The 25,987-nt window shown below is 43.0% G+C and overlaps 1 protein-coding gene across 1 annotated transcript in view; it reads left to right on the top strand.

Annotated features, from left to right (window-relative positions):
• Positions 1 to 22,894, top strand: part of LOC137425579 (uncharacterized) — a 191,618-nt gene extending 168,724 nt beyond the window's left edge. Inside the window, exons 4-8 of the mRNA XM_078776821.1 lie at positions 12,795 to 12,874; positions 14,364 to 14,555; positions 17,028 to 17,162; positions 20,790 to 20,922; positions 21,095 to 22,894. Coding sequence (XP_078632947.1) covers positions 12,795 to 12,874; positions 14,364 to 14,555; positions 17,028 to 17,162; positions 20,790 to 20,922; positions 21,095 to 21,366 — 812 coding nt within the window. The 3' untranslated portion in view covers positions 21,367 to 22,894. The remainder of the gene's footprint in view (positions 1 to 12,794; positions 12,875 to 14,363; positions 14,556 to 17,027; positions 17,163 to 20,789; positions 20,923 to 21,094) is intronic.
• The last annotated feature ends 3,093 nt before the right edge of the window (positions 22,895 to 25,987 follow it).

Here is a 25,987-nt window from a genome sequence, read left to right as displayed (position 1 = left end):
AAGAAAGTGTTGGATCATGCGAGCACGATGAGGCCGTGCATTGTCATCTTGGAACACAAAGTTTCCTCGAAAGGCTGCACGAGCAAATGGAGGCAATGTTTCTTCCAGAATGGCCCTGTACTTGAACTGGTGCAGGTTTCCATTCAGAACAACCAGGTCAGTTTTGCCCCCTGCATGAAAAGCAGCCCAAACGGTCACCCCACCACCTCCACCTTGGACTCTCGGCACTATACAATCTTTGTTGTAGGCTTCATGGACTTGTCTGCGCACTCGGACGTGGCCATCTTGACGATAGACCAGAAATCTAGACTCGTCACTGAAGATCACGTGATTCCAGTGTCCTGGCTGCCATTGACGGTGCTCTCTGGCCCACTGCAATCGGCGCTGGCGGTGTTGTCTGGTCAGGCGTGGCTTTCTCAGGGGATGCCTGGCACGATAGCCTGCTTGAACCAGTCATTGGTTGACGAGCCTTTTGGATACAGGCACATTTGTCAGTTGCTGCCACTCAGGCCTAAGCCAATTAGCTGACTTGGTACGGCCATTGCGGACTAACCGGTGCAGCTGGCGATCATCCCTCCTTGTGGTTCTGCGGGGATGTCCTGGCCTCGGTATTGGAGTAGGGACACCCCTCTGAGCATTTCGTTTCAGGATCTTTGACACCTGACCTTGAGTGATGCCATACTGCCGAGCAATAGCACGCTGTTTCATGCCGTAATTTCGTAAAGCCACCACTCCATGACAAACAGCATTGTCGAGTTGATGGACCATCTCCAGAGGAAGCGGCAATAACTTTTGGAGATGTGCAGCAGTTGTTTTCCACTAATACAGAACGCAACAACCCTTGTATACCCGACTGTGAAGCCAATCATCAAATGCACCTGTTCGTACATTTTGCCACGCCACCTGTGATATAATCCTGTTGTTGACTTCTTGCTGTGACAGACAATCAGCGACATTGATCTTTTAACAAATAAATCACCAAAGTGTAAAAGAAACTCACCAGATTGATATACTGAGTTAAGAAAGTAAGCCCAAGTCAAGAAAAAAAAAAATTCCATATTAAATGCCAAGTCTGTATATATATATATATATGTTGGAACCCATCTGTGGATCGGTCCCATCGGCCGATGGGTCTGACCCATTTGGCGACCCATCTGTGGATGCACGAGAAATGACAATGCAGACCCATCGGCCGATGGGTCTGCACCATCTGCGGATGTGTTGTTCACCTTGAAGGAATGTGTTGACAGAATGGTGCTCTTCAATCAGGTACACAGTCATTGGAATTACATGTGGTAGGAATTTAACAGAGATGATTTTTAAATGTTTTATTATCTATTTCTACCCATCTATTTATACATTTGGTCAATACATTTTGTAATTAACAGATACATGGCAGTTTCAGTAAAGCTTTACATAACATACTCAACATTCATACAAAACATTAGGTGTTCTTCTGATAATGGCGGAGGGGAATGGTGGCAGGGTAGAGAGTGGCAGGTGCTGATGATTAGGGTTAGGGTTAGGGTTGTTAGGGTTGTTAGGGTTAGGGTTAGGGTTGTTAGGGTTAGGGTTAGGGTTAGGGTTGTTAGGGTTAGGGTTAGGGTTAGGGTTAGGGTTAGGTTAACTCATCCACCATTGGTGCATACACATTCCTTCAAGGTGAACAACACATCCGCAGATGGCGCAGACCCATCGGCCGATGGGTCTGCATTGTCATTTCTCGTGCATCCACAGATGGGTCGCCAAACGGGTCAGACCCATCGGCCGATGGGACCGATCCAAAGATGGGTTCCAACATATTTTTTTTTTTTTTTACAAAAACTTAAATGCTAAACCGGTCCAAAAAGACCCACGAATGCATTTGTGGGGTGGGCACCTTGGAGTGAACAAGACATGTGACAGAATATTGGTACATTTTTTCTGGCCAGGATTGCGACGTGATGTGGCAGAGTTCTGTAAATCTTGCCACTCTTGCCAGCTGGTGGGAAAACCTAATCAGAAAGTCCCATCCGCACCTTTAAAACCAATTCCAGCTTTTGAAGAGCCATTCAGCCGTGTCATTATTGACTGTGTCGGCCCTTTACCGAAAACTAAGGCTGGACATCAGTATTTGCTGACCATCATGTGCACTTCTACAAGGTTCCCAGAGGCAGTGCCTCTTAGAAACATTGCTGCGGCAGTTATTGTGAAGGCCTTGATTAAATTTTTCACTTTGGTTGGCCTACCTAAGGTCATCCAGTCTGATCAGGGTTCCAATTTCATGTCAACACTTTTTCAGCAAGTGGTACACCTGTTGGGAGTGGAGCAAGTAAGAGCAAGTACTTACCATCCCGAAAGCCAAGGGGCCTTGGAAAGGTTTCACCAGACATTGAAGAATATGATCAGAACGTATTGTTTTGAATGTGACAAGGATTGGGATGAGGGAATACCCTTATTGTTGTTTGCTACGAGGGAATCTGTTCAGGAGTCATTGGGGTTCAGTCCTTTTGAACTTGTGTTTGGACACTCAGTGTGAGGACCATTGAAATTAGTGAAAGAACAGTGGCTACAGGAGGAGTCACAGTCAACAGTGGTAGAGTATGTGTCAACGGTTAGGCACAGATTGACAAAGGCTTGTGAAGTTGCAAGAAGAAACTTGAAAGTGACACAGGATAAAATGAAAGTGAGACATGACAAGAAATCTCAGATAAGAAATTTCAGTCCTGAGGACCGAGTGTTAGTGTTGCTTCCTGTTCCAGGTCAGCCACTACAGGCTCAATATTTTGGTCCCGATGCAATCGAAAGGAGGCTTAATGAAACAGATTACGTGGTGACAACTCCCGACCGACAGAAAAAGCGGCAGCTGTGTCATGTCAACCGACTGAAGAAATATTATGAGAGGAAGCCTGTGGAAGAAATGGTTCCTGTCTCACCTGTCGTGCCTGTAGTCGGGGTGCAAGAGAATCCAGAGGTTGAGGCTGGTGTGAAGTTTGATAACTTTGATGACCAGGCTTGTCCCAGATTGACGAACACGGAAGTGTTGAGTCATTTAGATGAGAAATTAGGTCATTTGACGAGGGAACAACAAGGACAACTGTCCAGCCTAATTTTTGAGTTTGCACATTTGTTCACAGATGTACCTGGTCGTACTGACTTGGTATATCATGATATTGAGGTGGGGGAAGCCACTCCTGTGAAGCAACACCAACACCCCTATCGGATGAACCCTGTGAAGATGGAGTATCTTCGGAAGGAGGTTCAGTATATGTTGGAGAATGACGTCATCAAACCAAGCAGCAGGGAATGGAGCTCACCATGTGTGTTGGTTCCAAAACCCGATGGCAGTTTTCGCTGTTGTATGGATTTAAAACGGGTTAATGCAGTGACCAAGACCGACTCATATCCCATCCTGAGGGTTGATGACTGTATTGATAGAATAGGCCCAGCTAAATTTGTAACTAAGTTTGACTTGCTGAAAGGGTATTGGCAGATTCCTCTTACTGATCGAGCCAAGGAAATCTCGGCTTTAGTCACACCAAATGGGTTGTATCAGTACAAGGTTCTTCCCTTTGGATTGAAAAACGGGCCTGCTACATTTCAATGGCTGATTAATAAGCTCATTGCAGACCTTGAGGGGGTGGAGGCTTATCTGGATGATGTCATCATACACACCATGACCATGGAAGATCATATTAAACAAATTCATGCATTTTTCAAGAAACTTACCGAGGCAGGGTTGACCATCAACTTATCTAAGAGTGAGTTTGTAAAAGCACTGGTGGTGTTCCTAGGCCATCTACTAGGTCAGGGTCAGGTGCAACCAGTGACAGCCAAGATAGAAGCCATTGATCGCTTCCAAGTTCCAAAAGGGAAGAAGGAGCTTATGAGATTCTTGGGTGTGGCTGGTTAGTACCGGCGGTTCTGCATGAATTTTTCTGATGTGGTAGCCCCTTTAAAGAATTTGCTGAGGAAAGAGACCAAGTTTATTTGGGATGACAAATGTCAAGCTGCCTTTGCCCACGTCAAAGCGATATTAATGAGCTCTCCTGTCCTAGCAGCCCCGGATTTTCAAGCACCTTTCAAGTTGGCCATTGATGCAAGTGATGTGGGGGCTGGGGCAGTTCTATTACAGGAAGATGAGGATGGAGTGGATCACCCGGTGTGCTACCATTCCAAAACGTTTAACAAACACCAGGCAAATTATGCCATTGTGGAAAAAGAGACCCTTGCTCTCCTGCTAGCGCTTCAGCATTATGAGGTGTAACTAGGAACTACTACCTTTCCTATAAAAGTCTTCACTGATCACAACCCCTTTACCTTCATTCAAAAAATAGATAATAAGAATCAGAGGTTGATGAGATGGAGTTTGGCTTTGCAGGAGTTCAACTTGGAAATTGAGCATGTAAAGGGCAGGGACAATGTCGTTGTTGATGCTTTATCCAGAGTGAACTAACTTTGGAAATTCCTGTAGGTTGTTTGGAAATTTTGTTGCTTTATTTTGGGAAATATTAATTATTGTTGCTCACATGAATTGATCATTTGGGGGTGAGTTTTACTTTTGTTTGTTAAAAGAGTTTTTGCATGCAAATAAAGTTTTCACTATGTTCAAACTTTCTTTCTTGAGGGGGGGGGGAAGTGTTATGGATTTGTCACTTCCGTTGTTGTGGTTCTCATCCACTGGAAACATTTTTGGTTGCATGTCCTATTATTGTTATCGTTTAAGTGAATTGGAGATAGCTGTTTTCAAAAGGTAAAAAAAGTTAGTGTTTTAAAAGAAACCGGAAACCGGATCGGGAACCGGACAACGACGAGGAAGAAGGAGAGGAAAAGGAGGCGGAGCGAGTGAGGTCGGAGAAGGAGCCGAGCTACTTGGAGGTCTGGAGCAAATGCTGGCGAACGGGGGTCACTATCGAACTTTGGGGTTTCCTGGGAAAGGGATTCCTGTGACAGAGTTGTTATCGCTGTGAAAGATAAACCTGCATGACAGGTTTTGCAGTTGATTCCAAAGAGAATCATTGGAGTGCCGTTACATCTCAAGAACGGACCGTTGGCCATTTTACCTCGCGCTTGATTTCGCATCGCTCCAGGTTTTTCCCCTCGCTTCAACCATTTCACCGCATCCAGACGTTAACCTGGTGTGTGTGTGCAACATGGATTTTGAGTGTGAATTTGCTGTTTGCCGATTGGGAGCCGTTGAACGTCCATACCCGAAGGTGTGATTTCCCAGCCGGCTCTTGAGGACACTTTTGCCCATCTTTGGCAGTGCGACTGTCAACCGAATGGGATTCTGATCTCGATACAACATCGTTCTGACGATCACTGGAGCGTGGATCGACTTTGGTTTGAAGCTGGGACAGAGACATTGGGAATGTTATTTTCGCTCACTTGGAGCACAGTGAGTTATATTGTACGAAACTGATGGTACATCATAGGAATTGCGGTTGATTAATATTGATTAATAATATAATAATTAATTGATGAATTAATAATTGATAATAATAATTATTGATAATAATAATTAATAATAATAATAATAATAATAATAATAATTGATAATAATAATTGAATTGATAATATTGATAATAATTGATAATTGATAATTAATTGATAATTGAATAATTCATATTGATTAATATTGGTTAATTGACAATTGATTAATATTGTTATTGTACTGTTATTCTTATGTGACCTTAATACAATACTTGTTTGTTGGTAACAATTGGTGTGGTTCCACCATTGATCTTTGACAAACAGAATAACACATCTTTCTGCCGTGACTCCTCTCGGGGCTCGGAGGTACACCGTGACCGGGGTTTGGGGAGGAGCACGTAACAGAAATTGGGGGCCCGTCCGGGATCGAATTCCCTAACATTCCCAAAATTCCCAAATTTGGAATTTTCTAACATTCCCAAATTTTTCAAAAAATTGGATTTTTTTGTGTGTGAAGGTTAACAGGTGCTAACTGATAGTCACCATGGTGTTTGATGCAGAAAAGTTTGTGGCGTCCCCTAATGAGGCACCGTTCCAGGCGTTAAAAAGATCAGAACTCATGATATTGGCCAAATATTTTAACTTGGAGGTCCGAGTTAGTATGAAGAAAGCAGAGATTCAGACATTGGTGGTGGAGTCTCTAGTGGGACAAGGAACATGGGTAGAGGTAGCCTTGGATTGATTACCTGAGGAAAAAGGATATGTGGAGCTCCGGAAAATAGAGATGCAACTGCAGAGCCAGGAAAGGTTAAAAGAGTTGGAACGGAAAGCCGAGGAAAGAAGAGCAAAGGAAAGAGCAGAACAGGAACGAGAACTCGAGGAAAGAAGAGCAGAGGAAAGAGCAGAGGAAAGGAGAGCTGAAATGGAACTCGAGGAGAGAAGAGCAGAGGAAAGGAGAGCTGAAGAAGAAAGAAGAGCAGAGGAAAGAGCAGAGGAAAGGTGAGCTGAAAAGGAACTCGAGGAGAGAAGGGCAGAGGAAAGGAGAGCTGAAGAAGAAAGAAGAGATGAGGAAAGAGCAGAGGAAAGAGCAGAGGAAAGGAGAGCCGAAAGGGAGTTAAAGGAACATGACATGGAGTATCAGAAGGAACTTAAACTCAAGGAGCTGGAATTACTGGGAGAATGGAGAGAAGTATTATCCATGCCGGCTAGTTCGACAACTAGTGAGAACTCTTTGGATGTTGGTAGGCATGTGAGGTTGGTTCCACCCTTCAATGAAAAGGATGTAGCCAAGTTCTTTTTACATTTTGAGAAAGTGGCTCAAATGCTAAAATGGCCTGTGGGGTCCTGGACTATGTTAGTGCAAAGTGCTCTGGTGGGTAAAGCTCAAGATATCTATTCGGCTTTAACGATTGACCAATGTGCAGATTATGAGATAGTGAAGAAAGCCATTCTCAAAGCCTATGAATTGGTCCCTAAAGCTTACCGGCAAAAATTCAGGAATGCCAGGAAGAGGGAGAGTGAGACCCATGTGGAGTTTGCCAGAATAAAGGAAACCATGTTTGATAGGTGGTGTGACTCGAAGGAGATTGGGAAAGACTTCAACCTGTTATGACAATTGATCTTGGTGGAGGAATTCAAACAGTGTGTCCACGTGGACATTAAAGTACATCTGGATGAAAAGAAAGTACCAGAGTTTTATGAGGCAGCAACTGTGGCAGATGACTATGCCTTGACACACAGGATGGGGTTCCACAAACCTAACTTCCCACCTAGAATTAGCCAGGGGAGTTACAGAAAATCAGGTTCAGAGAACAAATTTTCATGGAGGCGGCCTAGAGAGGACTATGGGGACAATCTGATACCGCGACTTTTAGGGGTCAGAAGACTACAGTTCCAAGACAGACTTATCTTCCGGGGGGCCCGAGGCAGACCACGAGTTTTTCCTCCGGGCCTACTTGCGCTTTTTGCAAGAAACCTGGGCATTTGATGTCCCAATGTTACGCCCTGAAAAGGAAAAATCAGGAGCGGAGTCAAACTAGTGCAACTCCGAATGCATTGGCCAATGCGAGAAATCGTCCTTGGAGGACAGTGCCTTGTGAAGGTTCCCATGCCAAAGTTATGGCATCACAGAACGACCTTGTCCAAGAGGGTTACAAACCTTTTATTTCAGAGGGGTTTGTGTCACTGGATGGGGACTTAACGAACAAGAGACCTGTTAGGGTATTGAAGGACACAGGAGCACTTCAATCTTTGATGCTTGAGGGCATTTTGCCATTGTCAGAGAAGACGGCAATTGGTGTTAGTGTTCTTTTACAGGGGGTTGGTGGCTATGTTAAAGCTCCACTTCATGTCATCCATTTGAAGTCTGATTTGGTGTCAGGACGGGTCACGGTCGGTTTACAACGCACTCTTCCTGTAGAGGGAATCTCTTTTATTATCGGGAATGATTTGGCCGGTGGTCGAGTTTCTGGTAATCTGATGTTGGTTAAAAAGCCCAGTATGGAAAATAACACCGCACAGTTAGAGCAGGAGATTCCGGGTATCTTTCCATCCTGTGCAGTGACTCGTGCTATGGGTAGAAAGCGCTCTAAAGAGAAGGAGAAGGAAGGTGATGTGGATTTGGGTTCCTTAGCGATATTGGAGGAAAAGTCTGGAAGAGATAATAGGAAAGGGAGTGACATCAAGGAACCTAAGGAAAAGGTGGCATCTGGAACAACAGAGGAAATGGAGTGTCCGTCGGAGACATCTGGGAACGAGGTTGAACAAACGGTGCTGGTCCGAATAAGACTTGTTGAAGAACAACACGGAGATTCAGAGATCCGGAGTTTAATTGGTAAAGCCGTCACAGAGGAAGAGGCTATGAAGATACCTGTTGGTTACTTCAGGAAAGGGGAAATACTCATGAGAAAATGGAGACCACCGGAGGTGCCAGCAAATGATGAGTGGAAAGTTCATTACCAAATTGTGGTGCCACCGCCGTACCGGAAGGAGATATTGAGTTTGGCGCATGAGACACCTTTGGCTGGGCACCTTGGAGTGAACAAGACATGTGACAGAATATTGGTACATTTTTTCTGGCCAGGATTGCGACGTGATGTGGCGGAGTTCTGTAAATCTTGCCACTCTTGCCAGCTGGTGGGAAACCCTAATCAGAAAGTCCCATCCACACCTTTAAAACCAATTCCAGCTTTTGAAGAGCCATTCAGCCGTGTCATTATTGACTGTGTCGGCCCTTTACCTCAAACTAAAGCTGGACATCAGTATTTGCTGACCATCATGTGCGCTTCCACAAGGTTCCCAGAGGCAGTGCCTCTTAGAAAATTACTGTGGCAGTTATTGTGAAGGCCTTGATTAAATTTTTCACTTTGGTTGGCCTACCTAAGGTCATCCAGTCTGATCAGGGTTCCAATTTCATGTCAACACTTTTTCAGCAAGTGGTACACCTGTTGCAAGTGGAGCAAGTAAGATCAAGTACTTACCATCCCGAGAGCCAACGGGCCTTGGGAAGGTTTCACCAGACATTGAAGAATATGATCAGAACGTATTGTTTTGAATGTGACAAGGATTGGGATGAGGGAATACCCTTATTGTTGTTTGCTACGAGGGAATCTGTTCAGGAGTCATTGGGATTCAGTCCTTTTGAACTTGTGTTTGGACACTCAGTGCGAGGACCATTGAAATTGCTGAAAGAACAGTGGCTACAGGAGGAGTCGCAGTCAACAGTAGTAGAGTATGTGTCAACGGTTAGGCACAGATTGGCAAAGGCTTGTGAAGTTGCAAGAAGAAACTTGAAAGTGACAGAGGATAAAATGAAAGTGAGACATGACAAGAAATCTCAGATACGAAATTTCAATCCTGAGGACCGAGTGTTAGTGTTGCTTCCTGTTCCAGGTCAGCCACTACAGGCTAGATAATTTGGTCCCGATGCAATCGAAAGGAGGGTTAATGAAACAGATTACGTGGTGACAACTCCCGACCGACGGAAAAAGCAGCAGCTGTATCATGTCAACCGACTGAAGAAGTATCATGAGAGGAAGCCTGTGAAAAAAATGGTTCCCGTCTCACCTGTAGTCGGCGTGCAAGAGAATCCAGAGGTTGAGGCCGGTGTGAAGTTTGATAACTTTGATGACCAGGCTTGTCCCAGATTGACGAACACGGAAGTGTTGAGTCATTTAGATGAGAAATTAGGTCATTTGACGAGGGAACAACAAGGACAACTGTCCAGCCTAATTTTTGCGTTTGCATATTTGTTCACAGATGTACCTGGTCGTACTGACTTGGTATATCATGATATTGAGGTGGGGGAAGCCACTCCTGTGAAGCAACACCAACACCCCTATCGGATGAACCCTGTGAAGATGGAGTATCTTCGGAAGGAGGTTCAGTATATGTTGGAGAATTACATCATCGAACCAAGCAGCAGTGAATGGAGCTCACCATGTGTGTTGGTTCCAAATCCCGATGGCAGTTTTCGCTGTTGTACGGATTTAAAACGGGTTAATGCAGTGACCAAGACCGACTCATATGCCATCCCGAGGATTGATGACTGCATTGATAGAATAGGCCCAGCTAAATTTGTAACTAAATTTGACATGCTGAAAGGGTATTGGCAGAAGCCTCTTACTGATCGAGCCAAGGAAATCTCGGCTTTAGTCACACCAAATGGGTTGTATCAGTACAAGGTTCTTCCCTTTGGATTGAAAAACGTGCCTGCTACATTTCAACGGCTGATTAATAAGCTCATTGCAGACCTTGAGGGGGTGGAGGCTTATCTGGATGATGTCATCATCCACACCATGACCATGGAAGATCATATTAAACAAATTCATGCATTTTTCAAGAAACAGACCGAGGCAGGGTTGACCATCAACTTATCTAAGAGTGAGTTTGTAAAAGCACAGGTGGTGTTCCCAGGCCATGTAGTAGGTCAGGGTCAGGTGCAACTGGTGACAGCCAAGATAGAAGCCATTGATCGCTTCCAAGTTCCAAAAGGGAAGAAGGAGCTTATGAGATTCTTGGGTATGGCTGGTTGGTACTGGCGGTTCTGCAGGAATTTTTCTGATGTGGTAGCCCCTTTAAAGAATTTGCTGAGGAAAGAGACCAAGTTTATTTGGGATGACAAATGTCAAGCTGCCTTTGCCCACGTCAAAGCGATATTAATGAGCTCTCCTGTGCTAGCAGCCCCGGATTTTCAAGCACCTTTCAAGTTGGCCATTGATGCAAGTGATGTGGGGGCTGGGGTAGTCCTATTACAGGAAGATGAGTATGGAGTGGATCACCCGGTGTGCTACTATTCCAAAAAGTTTCACAAACACCAGGCAAATTATGCCACCATGGAAAAAGAGACCCTTGCTCTCCTGCTAGCTCTTCAGTATTATGAGGTGTATCGAGGAACTACTACCTTTCCTAGAAAATCTTCACTGAACACAACCCCTTCACCATCATTCAAAAAATGAAAAATAAAAATCAGAGGTTGATGAGATGGAGTTTGGCTTTGCAGGGGTTCAACTTGGAAATTGAGCATGTAAAGGGCAGGGACAATGTCGTTGCTGATGCTTTATCCAGAGTGAACTTACTTTAGAAATTCCTGTAGGTTGTTTGGAAATTTTGTTGCTTTATTTTGGGAAATATTAATTATTGTTGCTCACGTGAATTGATCATTTGGGGGTGAGTTTTACTTTTGTTTGGTAAAAGAGTTTTTGCATGCAAATAAAGTTTTCACTATGTTCAAACTTTCTTTCTTGAGGGGGGGGGGGGGGGGGGAAGTGTTATGGATTTGTCACTTCCGTTGTTGTGGTTCTCATCCACTGTAAACATTTTCGGTTGCATTTACTATTATTGTTATTGTTTAAGTGAATTGGAGATAGCTGTTTTCAAAAGGTAAAAAAAGTTAGTGTTTTAAAAGAAACCGGAAACCGGATCGGGAACCGGACAACGACGAGGAAGAAGGAGAGGAAAAGGAGGCGGAGTGAGTGAGGTCGGTGAAGGAGCCGAGCTACTTGGAGGTCTGGAGCAAACGCTGGCGAACGGGGGTCACTATCAAACTTTGGGGTTTCCTGGGAAAGGGATTCCTGCGACAGAGTTGTTATCGCTGTGACAGATAAACCTGCGTGGCAGGTTTTGCGGTTGATTCCGAAGAGAATCAATGGAGTGCCGTTACGTCTCGAGAACGGACCGTTGGCCATTTTACCTCGCGCTTGATTTCGCATCGCTCCAGGTTTTTCACCTCGCTTCAACCATTTCACCGCATCCAGACGTTAACCTGGTGTGTGTGTGCAACATGGATTTTGAGTGTGAATTTGCGGTTCGCCGATTGGGAGCCGTTGAACGTCCATACCCGAAGGTGTGATTTCCCAGCCGGCTCTTGAGGACACTTTTGCCCATCTTTGGCAGTGTGACTGTCAACCGAATGGGATTCTGGTCTCGATACAACATCATTCTGACGATCACTGGAGCGTGGATCGACTTTGGTTTGAAGCTGGGACAGAGACATTGGGAATGTTATTTTCGCTCACTTGGAGCACAGTGAGTTATATTGTACGAAACTGATGGTACATCATAGGAATTGCGGTTGATTAATATTGATTAATAATATAATAATTAATTGATGAATTAATAATTGATAATAATAATTATTGATAATAATAATTAATAATAATAATAATAATAATAATAATTGAATTGATAATATTGATAATAATTGATAATTGATAATTAATTGATAATTGAATAATTAATATTGATTAATATTGATTAATTGACAATTGAGTAATATTGTTATTGTACTGTTATTCTTATGTGACCTTAATACAATACTTGTTTGTTGGTAACAATTGGTGTGGTTCCACCATTGATCGTTGACACACAGAATAACACATATTTCTGCCGTGACTCCTCTCGGGGCTCGGAGGTACACCATGACCGGGGTTTGGGGAAGAGCACAAAACACAGGGGTATAATAACAAAAAAAATCCCCTGATCCTGAAATGAAAAAAACACTAACATACAGGCCAAATGTATTACCCTTTCTTTGAAGCATATATGAAAGATCTTGGGTAAAAACGTTTTTATAACAAAGTTATAGAGACATAGCCTGAGGCATAGCCTGAGGCCATAAAAGACTTCCGATTGGATTATAGGGGTTATCTTGAGAAATTGTATCCTAGGGTTAATTTAGCCGGGTCGAGATTGTAATCCAGGCTATAGACAGTTCAAAGGTGAGTGTATGCACCATCGAGCAGGTCTTCTTATACAATGGCTGTTTTTGAATCATATTGCAATTTTTCTCTTGTTAGCCTTTTGCAAAATATTATGTGTTAAAACCTCGAGGTTTCCATCACACTTTTAATTTTGTATCTGTGTTTTGTGTTCTCTACCCACAGGTGCGTTTCCTACAGGATCCCCAAACTTAATGCCTTCTCTACCCTCTCCCCTGCACTCGGCCTCCATCACTCTTACTGAGGTTACTTGGCTTATGTTGTCCTCGTCGGTCATTGCATCCTCAGTCGTTAACTTTCTATATAGTTTCCACATCATTAAATACAGGGTCAGTAAAGACAAAGTTTTTATAGTTACCCTCCCCACACGCTTTCAGTACCTTATGTACATAGTTATCTAAATTAATCAAAACCAACTACCATTTTTTCTTATTTTGAGCAAATAAACTCCACATATTAAATTCTCAACATTCATTTAAGTTTTCTGTTTTTGCCTATACATTAGGTGATGTTTTTCATGCAATGTCCCCATGGTACTTTGGGGTTGAAAATGGCAATTGGGATTAGATGTTCATGACATTGTAAGACTGGCAGACAGTCTAATGTTGGCAAAGTTTTAACTTTATCCTTCCGTGGAACATTTAACAGTCATGTTTCCTGGAATTGACTGCCTCGGTGTTTCTACACGGACGTGGCCAAATTTATCTTGCCTGGAAGGCTTGTACTGTATGTATTCCCTCAATATGATGCTCGGCATTTAAAAAGGATAAAGCATGGACAAGCGACCATAGGTTGGCAAACATTGCACAAGTCCCTCCTGTGTTTAAGTTCTTTGTAAGGGAACTCCTTTTTTTTTTTTTTCTTCTGAAATCCATTTTATCATCTGGTTGGGTGAATGAGCATGGCACCTGAATCCCAACCTGTGTTTTCCACATGTCAACAAAACCATCTTACTATAATTCACCAAATGTCCATCTGTCTGTTGTCAGGTACCGCAAAAACGGCTGAACCGATCGCAACGATATTTTGGGTGGATAATCCTGGGACCCCCTGGAGTAAAATAGGCTCTATTGTTTTTCCAATTTTTCCAATTTCCAATTTTTCCAATTTTCCAATTTTCAAGTTTTTCCAAACATGATGGAATAATATTTACCGATATGAACAGTGATCTGGCTTTTATTGAAATTCTACACTTACTATAATTGACCAAATGTCTGTCCATCACACCAGCACCAAACGTCTGTCCGTTTCCATGTACCGCAAAAACGGCTGAACCGATCGCAACGAAATTTTGGGTGGGCAATCCTGGGACACCCTGGAGTAAAATAGGCTATATTGTTTTTCCAATTTTTACCCCAATTTTCCAATTTTTTTAATTTTCCAATTTTCCAGTTTTTCCAAACATGATGGAATAGTATTTACCGATATGAACAGTGATGTGGCTTTTATTGAAATTCTACAAATACTGTTTAGATTTTGATGATTTGCATGTGATATGATTTAACGGATGTTTATATAAATCGTTTAAAATAAAAAGAAGCCTTCAATTTCTGATATTTTGCCTTTTCATTTGGGCCTCCCAACTGAAGCCCCGCCCGTAGGGTGGGTACCGTAGGTCGGGGCGGGTACCTGCTAGTATGAATAATTTTATAAAAACTTACTCAAAATTGTCACTTAATTTAGGAAATTTTCAAAACTATATATTTGGTTTCTTGCCGTTCCAATCTCACCAAGATGTACATGAACGAGAAACGACGTCTGGAGCCGCTCAACACCTCCGAGCAGTCCAAGGAGGGGGGTTTAACCCCTCTACTTGCTAGAGCAGGGGGTGCTACCCAGCTATGTACCCCTGGGAATGTGCACAGCACCTCCAGTAATGCCATTTCGAGCAAGCCCCGACACTTTACTTGCAGCGTATGTGGAAAGGTAAGTGCACTTAGCAATACGGGAGTCAAACTTTTTGAGTGATGGGTGTGGCCATTTCACCTAGTGATTGGCAAATTCAGGTGGCAATTGTCCATTTCACCTATTCATTGTTCATTTCACCTGGAAATTGTATATTTCACCTGGCAATTGTCCAATTCAGGTGGGGATTGCTCATTTCACCAGGTGATTGCCTACTTAATGTGCTGTTTTTATACTTTCGCCCACTTCAGTTGGTGATTGCTGCATTCAAGTGGTGTTTGGCAAATTCAGGTGGCAATTGTCAATTTCACCTGGAAATTTTACATTTCAGGTGGCGGAATATAACTTTATAACCTAAATTAATTTGAAATAACTCAAAAGCTGTAAATAACTTTGGAACAAAAATTGATTTTCTAACTCCAAATCTTTGTTGAACAGTTTACAACAAAACAACAACAGGCATTTTAAGGACATTTTCCCTGCAAGAGCGGGGGTTAGCCTTTGTTGAACAGTTTGAAAACCAAAAATGATTTAAGTAAAAGTTTCCTCCAGATTTATTTCAGTTTCGTGTTAAACAGCAGTATTGATTGTTTTAAAAGGTAATCATACGTGTTTGTGGTTTATAATATCTTTACTTATGGTAGGGATTCCCCCAGAAACGCCACGATAAGCTGTTTATTCAAATTTAATAAAACGGCACGATAAGCCTCACTAAGGAGGAAAAACTCCTTCAGGAGGGGGGATATTAATAGAATTTTTTTTGCTTTGTAGTAACATATATATTATGCTATTATCATGATGTGTTTGTGTTGTACTCTGCCCCTCGATATTCCATCTCCAGGTGCTGCACGATGTTATTGTTTGGCGCTAAAGGTGGGACCTGGCGATGCCGTGCACCATAAGTGTACGAGTTATCACTACGCAGTATTCGTACCGAGTTATCACTCCGTTTGTTTGTTATACTCTGCCCCTCGTTATTCCATTTCCAGATGTTGCATGACGTCATCACCGGGCACCAAAGGCCTTCAGAGCCCGGTGATGAAGTGCGCCGAAAGGCCGTACTCAGTTTTCACTCTGTTTGTTTGCTTTCTTGTTTTCCTTCTTTCTTTGTTTGTTTGTCCAGGCGATATCTCAGACATCATTTGAACTAGAAAGCTAAGATTTTGGCACAAAAGGAGCACATGCTTTGTCAACAACTTTTTTTATTGCTTGATTAATCAATTAATCAATTAATTAATTACTTTTACCTTTATCGTGTACTTACTTATACTTTATACTTTATGCTTGAGAGAAACTTTTCTGCTTGTTTTAAGTACCTCATCCATATATAGACATCTTTTATATATGATAGTTTTCTTTCCATCGTATTTTTCTTAAACCAAAGCGCTTGTTATGCAGATACTTCAAAACTATATTTCAACCTCCTGTGACGTCACACCAGCACCTTTATTGTAGAATTTTTTTATTTATTTATAATCTTAAAGTAAAATTCGCATTTGAGGCTCGCTGGGGAAAATGAGGAATTGGGGGAGGGAGAGGAAGAATGGGAGAGGAGTGTTGATGGTTCTTTTGTGATTTCAGCCAAATGTCAAATGTATCTGAGTGACAACAAAGCATATATATGTACTGGAGGACTCAATTTTATTTGCACCTTTAGTTTCCTCCAGGTGTGTCTGTCCTGGCTTGGGTCACACCAAGAGCACTGTTTTTACTTGCAGCATGTTGCAGGTCTGCAAGGGCTTCACTTTGCTGTTGTTGTTATTGGGGTTCTTGTTGTGGGTCGACTTTTGAAATGTGCACCCATTGGTTGGACAGCTGCTGGACCACACCCACATCTTTTGCTTGACTCCACCCACCATATCACTGAACCAAAATGATATGGCTGCCATCTTGGTTTTCTAGTGGGCTTAACATGAGGCCTGTAGGCCTCTGCTGAATATACACTGTGTCAGATTTCTGTTTGTTGCATAAGATTTCCATTGGCTTTGTTTGGATCGAGTGTTATTCACTATGAGTGACCCTGAAAAATCCAATCATACATTGAATAAGGTTTAATCAAGGTTTAATCAAGCCCCATCAGAACACACGGCACTTGAGAACGCACAGTAATCAAGCGTTATGTTACATTACATAATCAACCGTTACATTCTGCAAATTACAAAAAAAACAATAGCATTACATAATTTTTGAACGGCCCCATATTGGGGTTAAGCAATCCTGACCATGTGACGAATCAGCTTGTTCTGATATAACTGTATGGAAGGTGACATGGATAAGAGGTGTTGAGTTAATTTTTTAATAGCGCATTAAATATGTGTTTCCCAATCACGCGGTCATATTTTAAGAGTGCTTTAAGTCCGTATTTCCTAATCGACCCGTTAACAGATTTTGTCGCAGGTTGTGACTACAGTGCGGTCATTCTTGTTTTTCCTAAAATTGAGTCTTCTTAATAAGTGGAAGAACATAAACAAATGTATTTTGTTTGCCGTACAGATATTCAACGCTCACTACAACCTGACCCGGCACATGCCTGTGCATACAGGAGCACGTCCATTTGTTTGCAAGGTCTGCGGTAAAGGCTTTCGACAAGCCAGCACTCTATGTCGGCACAAGATCATTCACACACAGGTACGGGGTGGTATGACTTGCATTGTGCCTAATGTTACATGTTATCATACATGAGATGAGTCGTGCTGCTTTTACTATACTTAACGGTGCATGGTAACATAGCATGGTATGAGTTGGTGCTGTTTGCATTGTGCTAAATTGTGCATGGTGTCATAGCAAAATCCAGAAATGTGTAAGAGTATCCCAGCTAAATCCCAAAATTGTTACTTGGGCTACACCCAGGAAGGACACCAGCACCGATGGATTGCAATGCCGCCTGAAAAGTCATAATAGCCGCAGTATTCGTGGCACCCTGGCGATTGTTATGATCAAGGAAAGTTGGCTTTGCTAAGTGAGAAAAGCATTCCGGGAAGGCGAACGTTGGATTACGACTTGGCTCTTCTCCCAAAATGTGGACAGACCATGGTGTGCCAAAACGAGTAGTGCAAAGAAAAAGCAATAGCAATTTCTTTTAACACTTATCATATTATGAATGCCTCAACAGCGATGACGTGTCCAAATATAAGTCCTTGAGCTCTTTATATGTACCACTCTGACCCTTTGCCTTCAAATACGTCATTACACAATGTTGCCTGCCACATGCACAAGTGATGTAAAGCTGTGGTTAACAAGAGTCATGATCTATGAATTGCCCACTCAAAATGTAAAACAATCACCACTCACCACTCAAAATGAGGCTCAAGATATATATCAGCAATGGACCACAGGGTCTTTATAAGCCCACATTGATGGAAGTGCACATCCCAAAACATCATGTGAGCCTTGTCATGGCTTCTACAAGAGGAAACATCATTGTTTGAAATGAGAAGGAACGATTGCTCCTATAAAGCCTGATTTGGTAATAAATCATAGTTGTCTCGTCGCTGAAATCATCACGTCGGCCAAATCGCCTCGTCACCCAAATTGTCTCGTCGCCCAAATCGTCTCGTCACCCAAATCATCTCGTCAGCCAAATCGTCTTGTCAACCCAATCGTCTTGTCACCCAAATTGTCTCATTGCCCAAATTGTCTTGTCACCCAAATCATCTCGTTGGCCAAATGAAATAATCTCGTCGGCCAAGTCGTCTTGTCGCCCAAATTGTCTCGTCGCTGAAATCATCACGTCGGCTAAATCGCCCCGTCACCCAAATTCTCGTCGCCCAAATCGTCTCGTCACCCAAATCGCCTCGTCACCCAAACGCCTCGTCACCCAAATCGTCTCGTCACCCAAATTCTCTCATCGCTGAAATCATCTCGTCAGCCAAATCGTCTTGTCACCCAAATTGTTTTGTCACCCAAATTGTCTCGTTGCCCAAATTGTCTCGTCACCCAAATTGTTTCGTCGGCCAAATCGTCTCATTGCCCAAATCGTCTCATTGCCCAAATTGTCTCGTCGCCCAAATTGTCTCGTCGCCCAAATGGTCTCGTCACCCATATTATCTTGCCACCCAAATCATCTCGTTGGCCAACTAATCTCGTTGGCCAAATCGTCTCGTCCTCCAAATTATCTCGTCGCCCAAATTGTCTCGTCGCCCAAATCGTCTCGTCACCCAAATTGTCTCGTCGGCCAAATCGTCCTGTCCTCCAAATTGTATCGTTGCCCAAATTGTCTCGTTGTCCAACTCGTCTCGTTGCCCAAATCGTCTCGTGGCCCATATTGTCTCATTGCCCAAGTCGTCTTGTCGGCAAAATCGTCTCGTCACCCAAATCGTCTCGTTGCCAAATCATCTTGTCACTGAAGTCATCTTATCAGCCAAATCGTCTCCTCCCCCATATCGTCTCATTCCCAAAATGGTCTCGTCACGCAAATCTTTTCGTCGGACAAATCGTCTCGTTGCCCAAATTGTCTCGTTCCCTAAATTATTTCGTTACCCAAATTGTCTCGTTGCCCAAATTGTCTCGTCACCCAAATTGTTTCGTCAGCCAAATCATCTCATTGCCCAAATCGTCTCGTCACCCAAATTGTTTCGTCAGCCAAATCGTCTCATTGCCCAAATCGTCTAATTGCCCAAATTGTCTCGTCACCCAAATTGTCTCATTGCCCAAATAGTCTCATTACACAAATCGTCTCGTCGCCCAAATTGTCTCGTTGCCCAAATTGTCTTGTCGCCAAATTGTCTCGTCGCCCAAATTGTCTCGTCGCCCAAATTGTCTCGTCGCCCAAATTGTCTCGTCGCCCAAATTGTCTCGTCGCTCAAATTGTCTCGTTGCCCAAATTGTCTCGTTGCCCAAATTGTCTCGTTGCCCAAATTGTCTCGTCGCCAAATTGTCTCGTCGCCAAAATTGTCTCGTCGCCCAAATTGTCTCGTCGCCCAAATTGTCTCGTCGCCCAAATTGTCTCGTCGCCCAAATTGTCTCGTCGCCCAAATTGTCTCGTCGCCCAAATTGTCTCATTACCCAAATTGTCTCGTTGCCCAAATTGTCTTGTCACCCAAATCCTTTCGTCAGCCATATTGTCTCGTTGCCCAAATCGTCTCGTTGCCCAAATTGTCTTGTTGCAAAATTGTCTCGTCACCCAAATTGTCTTGTTGCAAAATTGTCTCATCACCCAAATTGTCTGGCCGCCCAAGTCATCTCGTCACCCAAGTCATCTCGTCGGCCAAATCGTCTCGTCACCCAAATCGTCTCGTTGCCCAAATCGTCTCGTTGCCCAAATTGTCTCGTTGCCCAAATTGTCTCATTGCCCAAATTGTCTCATCACACAAAATGTCTCGTCGCCCATATTGTCTCGTCGCCCAAATTGTCTCGTTGCCCAAATTGTCTCGTTGCCCAAATTGTCTCGTCACCCAAATCGTTTCGTCAGCCAAATCGCCTCGTTGCCCAAATTGTCTCGTTGCGAAATTGTCTCGTCACCTAAATTGTCTTGCCGTCCAAGTCATCTCATCTGCCAAATGATCTCGTCGGCCAAAACTGTCTCATCACCCAAATCATCTCACCGACTCAGTGCTTCCAGTCACACTATAGGATGAGCCTGCGCACAAGCAAACCTTTCAATTTTACAAGCATTTCCTGACGATTGCACTGGCATTGTTACGGGTAGCTTATCCGGGGGCTTTGGAGGCTCGGGGCACCGATGGCGCATGGGATTGCTCACAATTTTCCGTCCCGTCATGCAGTTAGTGCGCACGATCCGGTCGACAAAGCCTGGTGCACTGAGCCCGTCGCGAGGACTTTGTTAACCTTTTGGCCCACTGCCGGTTCAAAGTCACCAGGCGTCCCTCCGGGGATTTGGGCTTTTCCCCCCCTCTGATTGTGTTTTTGCAGCCGGCACTCGGAACAGGTACACTGTCCAATGTCTTTCTATTTGCTTCAACAGGATATATATGACGTGAGGTAATGGTGTCAATGCCAAAACAATGTACCAGTGATGCTAATGGCTATGAATACCCGAAAAAAAGATCTGGAATTCTTCCAGAAATTGTGTTCCTGTGGGTAGGCATGAAGAGTGTTTGCCATATGGATTTTTAAACACCATTTATGATGATCAATTAATAAACCTATTACTTTGATCCTAAATGCATCACCCCATTCACAAATTATTCCTAAACCTATAACCCATAATCCTATTCATAAACATATTAACTGGCAATGATTTTGAGTGTCCTCCTCCCTCCTCCATCTTCCAATGCCCAAAAATCCCTCTCCCAGGAGAAACCACACAAATGCATGCAATGCGGCAAGGCCTTTAACCGCAGTTCAACTTTGAACACACACGCACGTATCCACGCCGGCTTCAAGCCCTTTGTGTGTGAGGTGTGTGGAAAAGGCTTTCATCAAAAAGGTGAGGCGGGAGAGGACGCAAGTTCTCTCGATGCCATCATGATGACAGCAAAAGCATTGAAATGTTCCTTTTGCTGTAACCGTTCGGTTTCTTTTAAAGGTTTTTTTTCAGCACCACGTTCTCTAAACGAGAGAAAATCATTTGCTCATCCAACTGTCCCCGAATCTGCCAGGAAACTACAAGAACCATCGGCTCACGCACTCTGTGGAAAAGCAGTACAAGTGCAGCATGTGCAGCAAAGCCTTCCACCAGGTGTACAACCTCACCTTTCACATGCACACGCACACGGACAAAAAGCCATTCACGTGCAAAGAGTGCGGCAAAGGGTTCTGTCGGAATTTTGACCTGAAGAAGCACGTTCGGAAACTCCACGAGGGCTTGTTGGGAAATGGTGTCAGAGATGGGATTACGGTCGAGAGGGACCTTATTACGGACACCCGTTAGTACTTGTCATGGACGACCGACTTGTACACCTTTACTTCTGGCCATCTCTACCGGTGTGAAAACTACTTATAGCCTCTTGCCGTCATGACAATGTCAGAATGCCATTCGCACTACAATGAAGAGCACTTTGGTGAGTTTGGGTGGAAGACCCATAGCTTGTCTACACATGGAATTTTAACCGTAGGTGGTGTGAGGAACTTGCCCAGTGCTCACGTTCGCATACGGAGTCTGCTCAAGCCACGGTCGAAGAAAGTAAAGAGGGGCCTAACTCAGCCAATTGTTAAAAACAAGAAAAAGAAAGACGAAGAAAAGCGGGATGAGATGGTTTGCCAAGTCACTTGTCTGTGAGTTTACAAAATCGACGGCGTATGTGAGAAACAGGCTGAGTTTGGCGGATGGACACAAATGGCCCAAAAAGTTTTTTTTTGTTTTGTAAACTCCAAGCAGGACTGTTCATGGTTGTGAAATGTAAACTCGTCTTTTTGCTGATCATTCCAGCAAGTCCACCATTTTGAAAAGCCTCATTTACAAGAAATGACTGTTTCGTTGTTTTATTGATTTATCTTTTTAAGTACTATCGTATGTTGATAATCTCAAAAAGTTATTGTTATATAATAACCATATATAGTAATGGTTGGCTTTAACGCTTTCTTTCTTTTTGTTTTTGTTGTCGAGGATAGTATAATCGGCTGGAAAATGATCTGTCGGCCACATGGACTTAACCGGGTAGCACATTTTTCACAAAAGAGAAAAGTGCATCGTTCATCACGCAACATGCAATGCGCTGTAGAACACATGTCAAAACATGAAGGTGTATGCAGGTTACACACCTATAACAAAGACTCATAACCGGCGACATGTTATACAGGGATTCCTTTTCGGCACATTTCCACTGCACAAACGTCACCTGACTGGGTGGGTGTCATGCTTAGAAGGTCTCTTCATTCAAAAACAAAAATTTTGCTTTACCTGTACGTACAATCTGAGCACATACGTAGATGAAGCGGGAATCCATCATCAAAGTAACCAGGTGTACAAATCACCTGGTGAAATCAGTCAAAGTACCGTCAGTGGGTTACACCGACTCTGCTGGCAGAAACATGCACCCTGGTATCAGAATAAAGTGGGATTCGTTGGAAGATTGTGGAATTTTGTACTTTAAAGGAACTGTACATGAATGAAAAGCAGAGGGTGGGTTTGGAGGCGGAGTGCGAACATTTGGTGAGAAGATGTAGACACATGGACGTGCACTTTGAAATACTCATTAACAGAGCTTTGGGATGTGTGACATATGCTTTGCTCTCCAAGAGGAGCTTCGGAGATGTTGTTGATCAGAAGATTCTGTTATATATCTCAAACATTTTCGTGTACCTGTGTGATATACTCAGAAACACAGGGCACTTTTAAAACGTGTATATTGTTTTAAGCAGCACTGTATGTTTATATAAGATGCAGACAATGCCATTGAATGTGACTCAGGCATATACAACTGCATAATTTATTATATTAAAGCTGTGAATGGCTGCTGACTTTTGGTGGTGTGTACAGCTTTAAAATGCCCGCAGTGGAGTCTGCACAGTGAAATGTTCACCTGTAGTGGAGTCTGCACAGTGAAATGTTCACCTGTAGTGGAGTCTGCACAGTGAAATGTTCACCTGTAGTGGAGACTGCACAGTGAAATGTTCACCTGTAGTGGAGTCTGCGGATTATATGGTTGACCTGTGGAGGAGTGTACAGAGTGAAGGGCTGACCAATAGCAATGCAAAGTGAAAGGCTGACTCATGGTGGTGGAGTATGTTGAGTTACTCTGATGCCTTATCATGTGATTTGTTGAAACATCTCAGATTAACGAAAAATGTATGTTGCACAAGCCAAACTGTTCACATGGACATGTTCAGAAAAAAGAACAGAGGTAGTTGATTTTTAAAAAACATTAATTTAATTATTGCACATTTATTTACAACTAGCAGGAGTTCTCGGCTTTGCCCGTTGACAATGTTGTTGACTTTTGTTGGCATTTTGAAGATATCAAATTGTTTGTTTTCTAATTTTTTGTGCGGGCCAAAAACACTTCCCTCCACCCACCACGGTATGGGGCCAGGATCCCCCAAGAAAGATCCGAGATAGTGGTTTTTAAAAATGAAACTTTTTTTTCCAAAAAAATTTTTACAACTTTTTTCCCCAAAGACTTTTTTTTAAACTTTTTTTTTTGCCTAAAACACTCCCTGGCACTCACTGATGAAGCAAGCCTGGTGTTGGCTTAACGGTTAAGATGGCTGGCTTGAATTATTAGGGTCCTCATTTCAAGCCCCTGTCTTGCCGTTGAATGAACACCAGGTGGGTTGACTCGACCTGTCATCCTCCTGTGGTCGGCAAAATGAGCACCAGTTTATTGGTAACGGAGAAGAGCGGAGGTAGGGGAGGGTGGTCTTTGTATCAGCTGCTGTCCCCAGAGAATGATGCAGCTAAGCAGTCACAGGCTGCATACGAACCACCACCACCACCACTGATGAATGAACCTCTGAAAGTTTGACAAATATCCGTTTGGCCATCTCTGAGGAAAAGGGTGACACACAGACAGACAGACAGACTGCCAAACATTTATCTTATAGCTTAATAATTAATATAAGGGCAACGTTTACACAAGAAAGATCCAAATCCTTAAAGTCAATAAAATAGTTAACCACAAAGACCTTAAATCCAAAGCACTGATAAAAAGTTGGTGTTCCTCTTAGTGTCTGTACAGTGTTAGAATCTCATATCTAGCCACAGCCCTGGGGGTGCCTTTGCTCTGCCCCTTGAGCCGTGTCATGTATAAAAGCCACATGAGAAGTCCTGACTGGTCTGGGTGTCATCTCGGCCCCCAGGTGGTGGAACCTGTCCTAATTGCGGATATTGAACTCATTTTGTCTTCCCACCACACTCGGCCCAGCTGCTCTATACCAGGAATTATTCTGCAGTAAAATTAGTGAATTACTAGTGGTTGCTTGAATAAACATCAGCACAACCCATCCAGCACCCCTCTCACCTCCATGTTCTAGGACTCTGACATCTCAGGAATGTTCAGTATGAGGCACATGCCAGCACACACATTTGAACATTTGAAGAAGTCAAAAGTATGCATATTTGGTTTTAAAAAACAACATGCTACATGTGAGCCAGGGAGGAAAACCAGAGGTATAGAGGGAGGGCAGCCCACCTTTCCACTCCCCAGTCCATTTTGCTTTTACAGTTGATAACAGCAACCACAAAGCAAATTCTAGAAAAGCCAAAACTCTATGTCCACTTATTATATACAAAATAAATATATCAACCCACTCACATTAAAAAAAAGAACCACCTTAGTTCGTAACAGTACTTTCGATGTGTGGTTTGAAATTTCAAAATTAATTTTCAGAGCAGTTATTAAAAAAGTTTCAAAAAGGAATCTTACAAAGTGATATCATAAATGCACAATGACGTCATCGTATACCGTTGCTGTACTGGTTGATTCAGTCTGTGAGTAGCTTTTCTCATTATCTACACTTTTATTATGCTAGTGAACCTGTTGAAACGTCATCACCTAAATAGGTGACTGTGTAATTGATCACACGTGTGTGACGTCAACCAGGTAGGTGTAAGTCGGTATAACAAATGATCACTCATCTTGATTTGGTTTGGGACATTCCCATGTTTTCTGCGATTATAAATCTGGACACTACCAACATTGTTCATTACGTAATCGCAGCCATATGCAAAGTGTTGTTTGGTAGTAAAAGTTGCTTAATATTAAACTTAATATAATATTTAATAATAATAATCAATGTTCTTGGAAGAGGTGCCTTATACAGAAGGACGATGTCATACTCGACATTGAAAACCAAAATAAACTTGTGACGTAGTAGCAAAATTCCACTATTACGAGGTTCAATGAAAGACACCACTCTCTATACTTGCTCTGGGATGGCTGGCAAATCCAAACCGGTGATCGGGTTTCCCATTGTGCAATGAGAACCCACGAAAGGAATCTCTCTTGCGTGCCGAGTCCATAAAGGTGTCAAATAAAAGGCGCCGCCCGGGGTCAGCCCATTGCTAAAGCCATGTGGCTGCTACATTTGCATAAGTATTAAATATACCTGGACCCCAAAGGAGAAAATAAAAGTATTTACACTGATTTGGTTTTATATTTGATGCTTGGTGATATTTGACGCTTGGTGATATTTGACGCAGTTTTATACTGATTATAAAAGTATTTACACTGTCACCTCTTCGGTAGTAGGTTGAAGGCAGCAACCGTTCAGAGTGGTACTACCGTTCGGACTTAGGAGTGTTAAAGTGGTGCCCGGAACCATCTTACACTCTCCATGTCAGGATTGCTGAATTTTCTTTCTGTCTCACTCAAACTACAGCTACCGGGCGAGCCTCAATCTCTTTCTCACAAACAAACATCATACATTTTTCATCATACACTTTTCTTCTCTTCTATTTAAGGCCTGGCCTCGATGAGGGCTACATAGTCCGTGCCTGGATCCTCCAACATAAAACAAGTACAAAAAGTTTTAAATAAAACAAAAGCCGCGTCGATGTTACACAATGCCTAGATGCAGCTGTGCCTATAACGTCGATGTTATAGGCACAGGAC

The sequence above is a fragment of the Myxine glutinosa genome, chromosome 4, assembly GCF_964187855.1.
Source record: "Myxine glutinosa chromosome 4, kmMyxGlut1.1, whole genome shotgun sequence".
Lineage (NCBI taxonomy): Eukaryota > Metazoa > Chordata > Myxini > Myxiniformes > Myxinidae > Myxine > Myxine glutinosa.
This window is presented reverse-complemented; position numbering and strand designations above follow the sequence as displayed.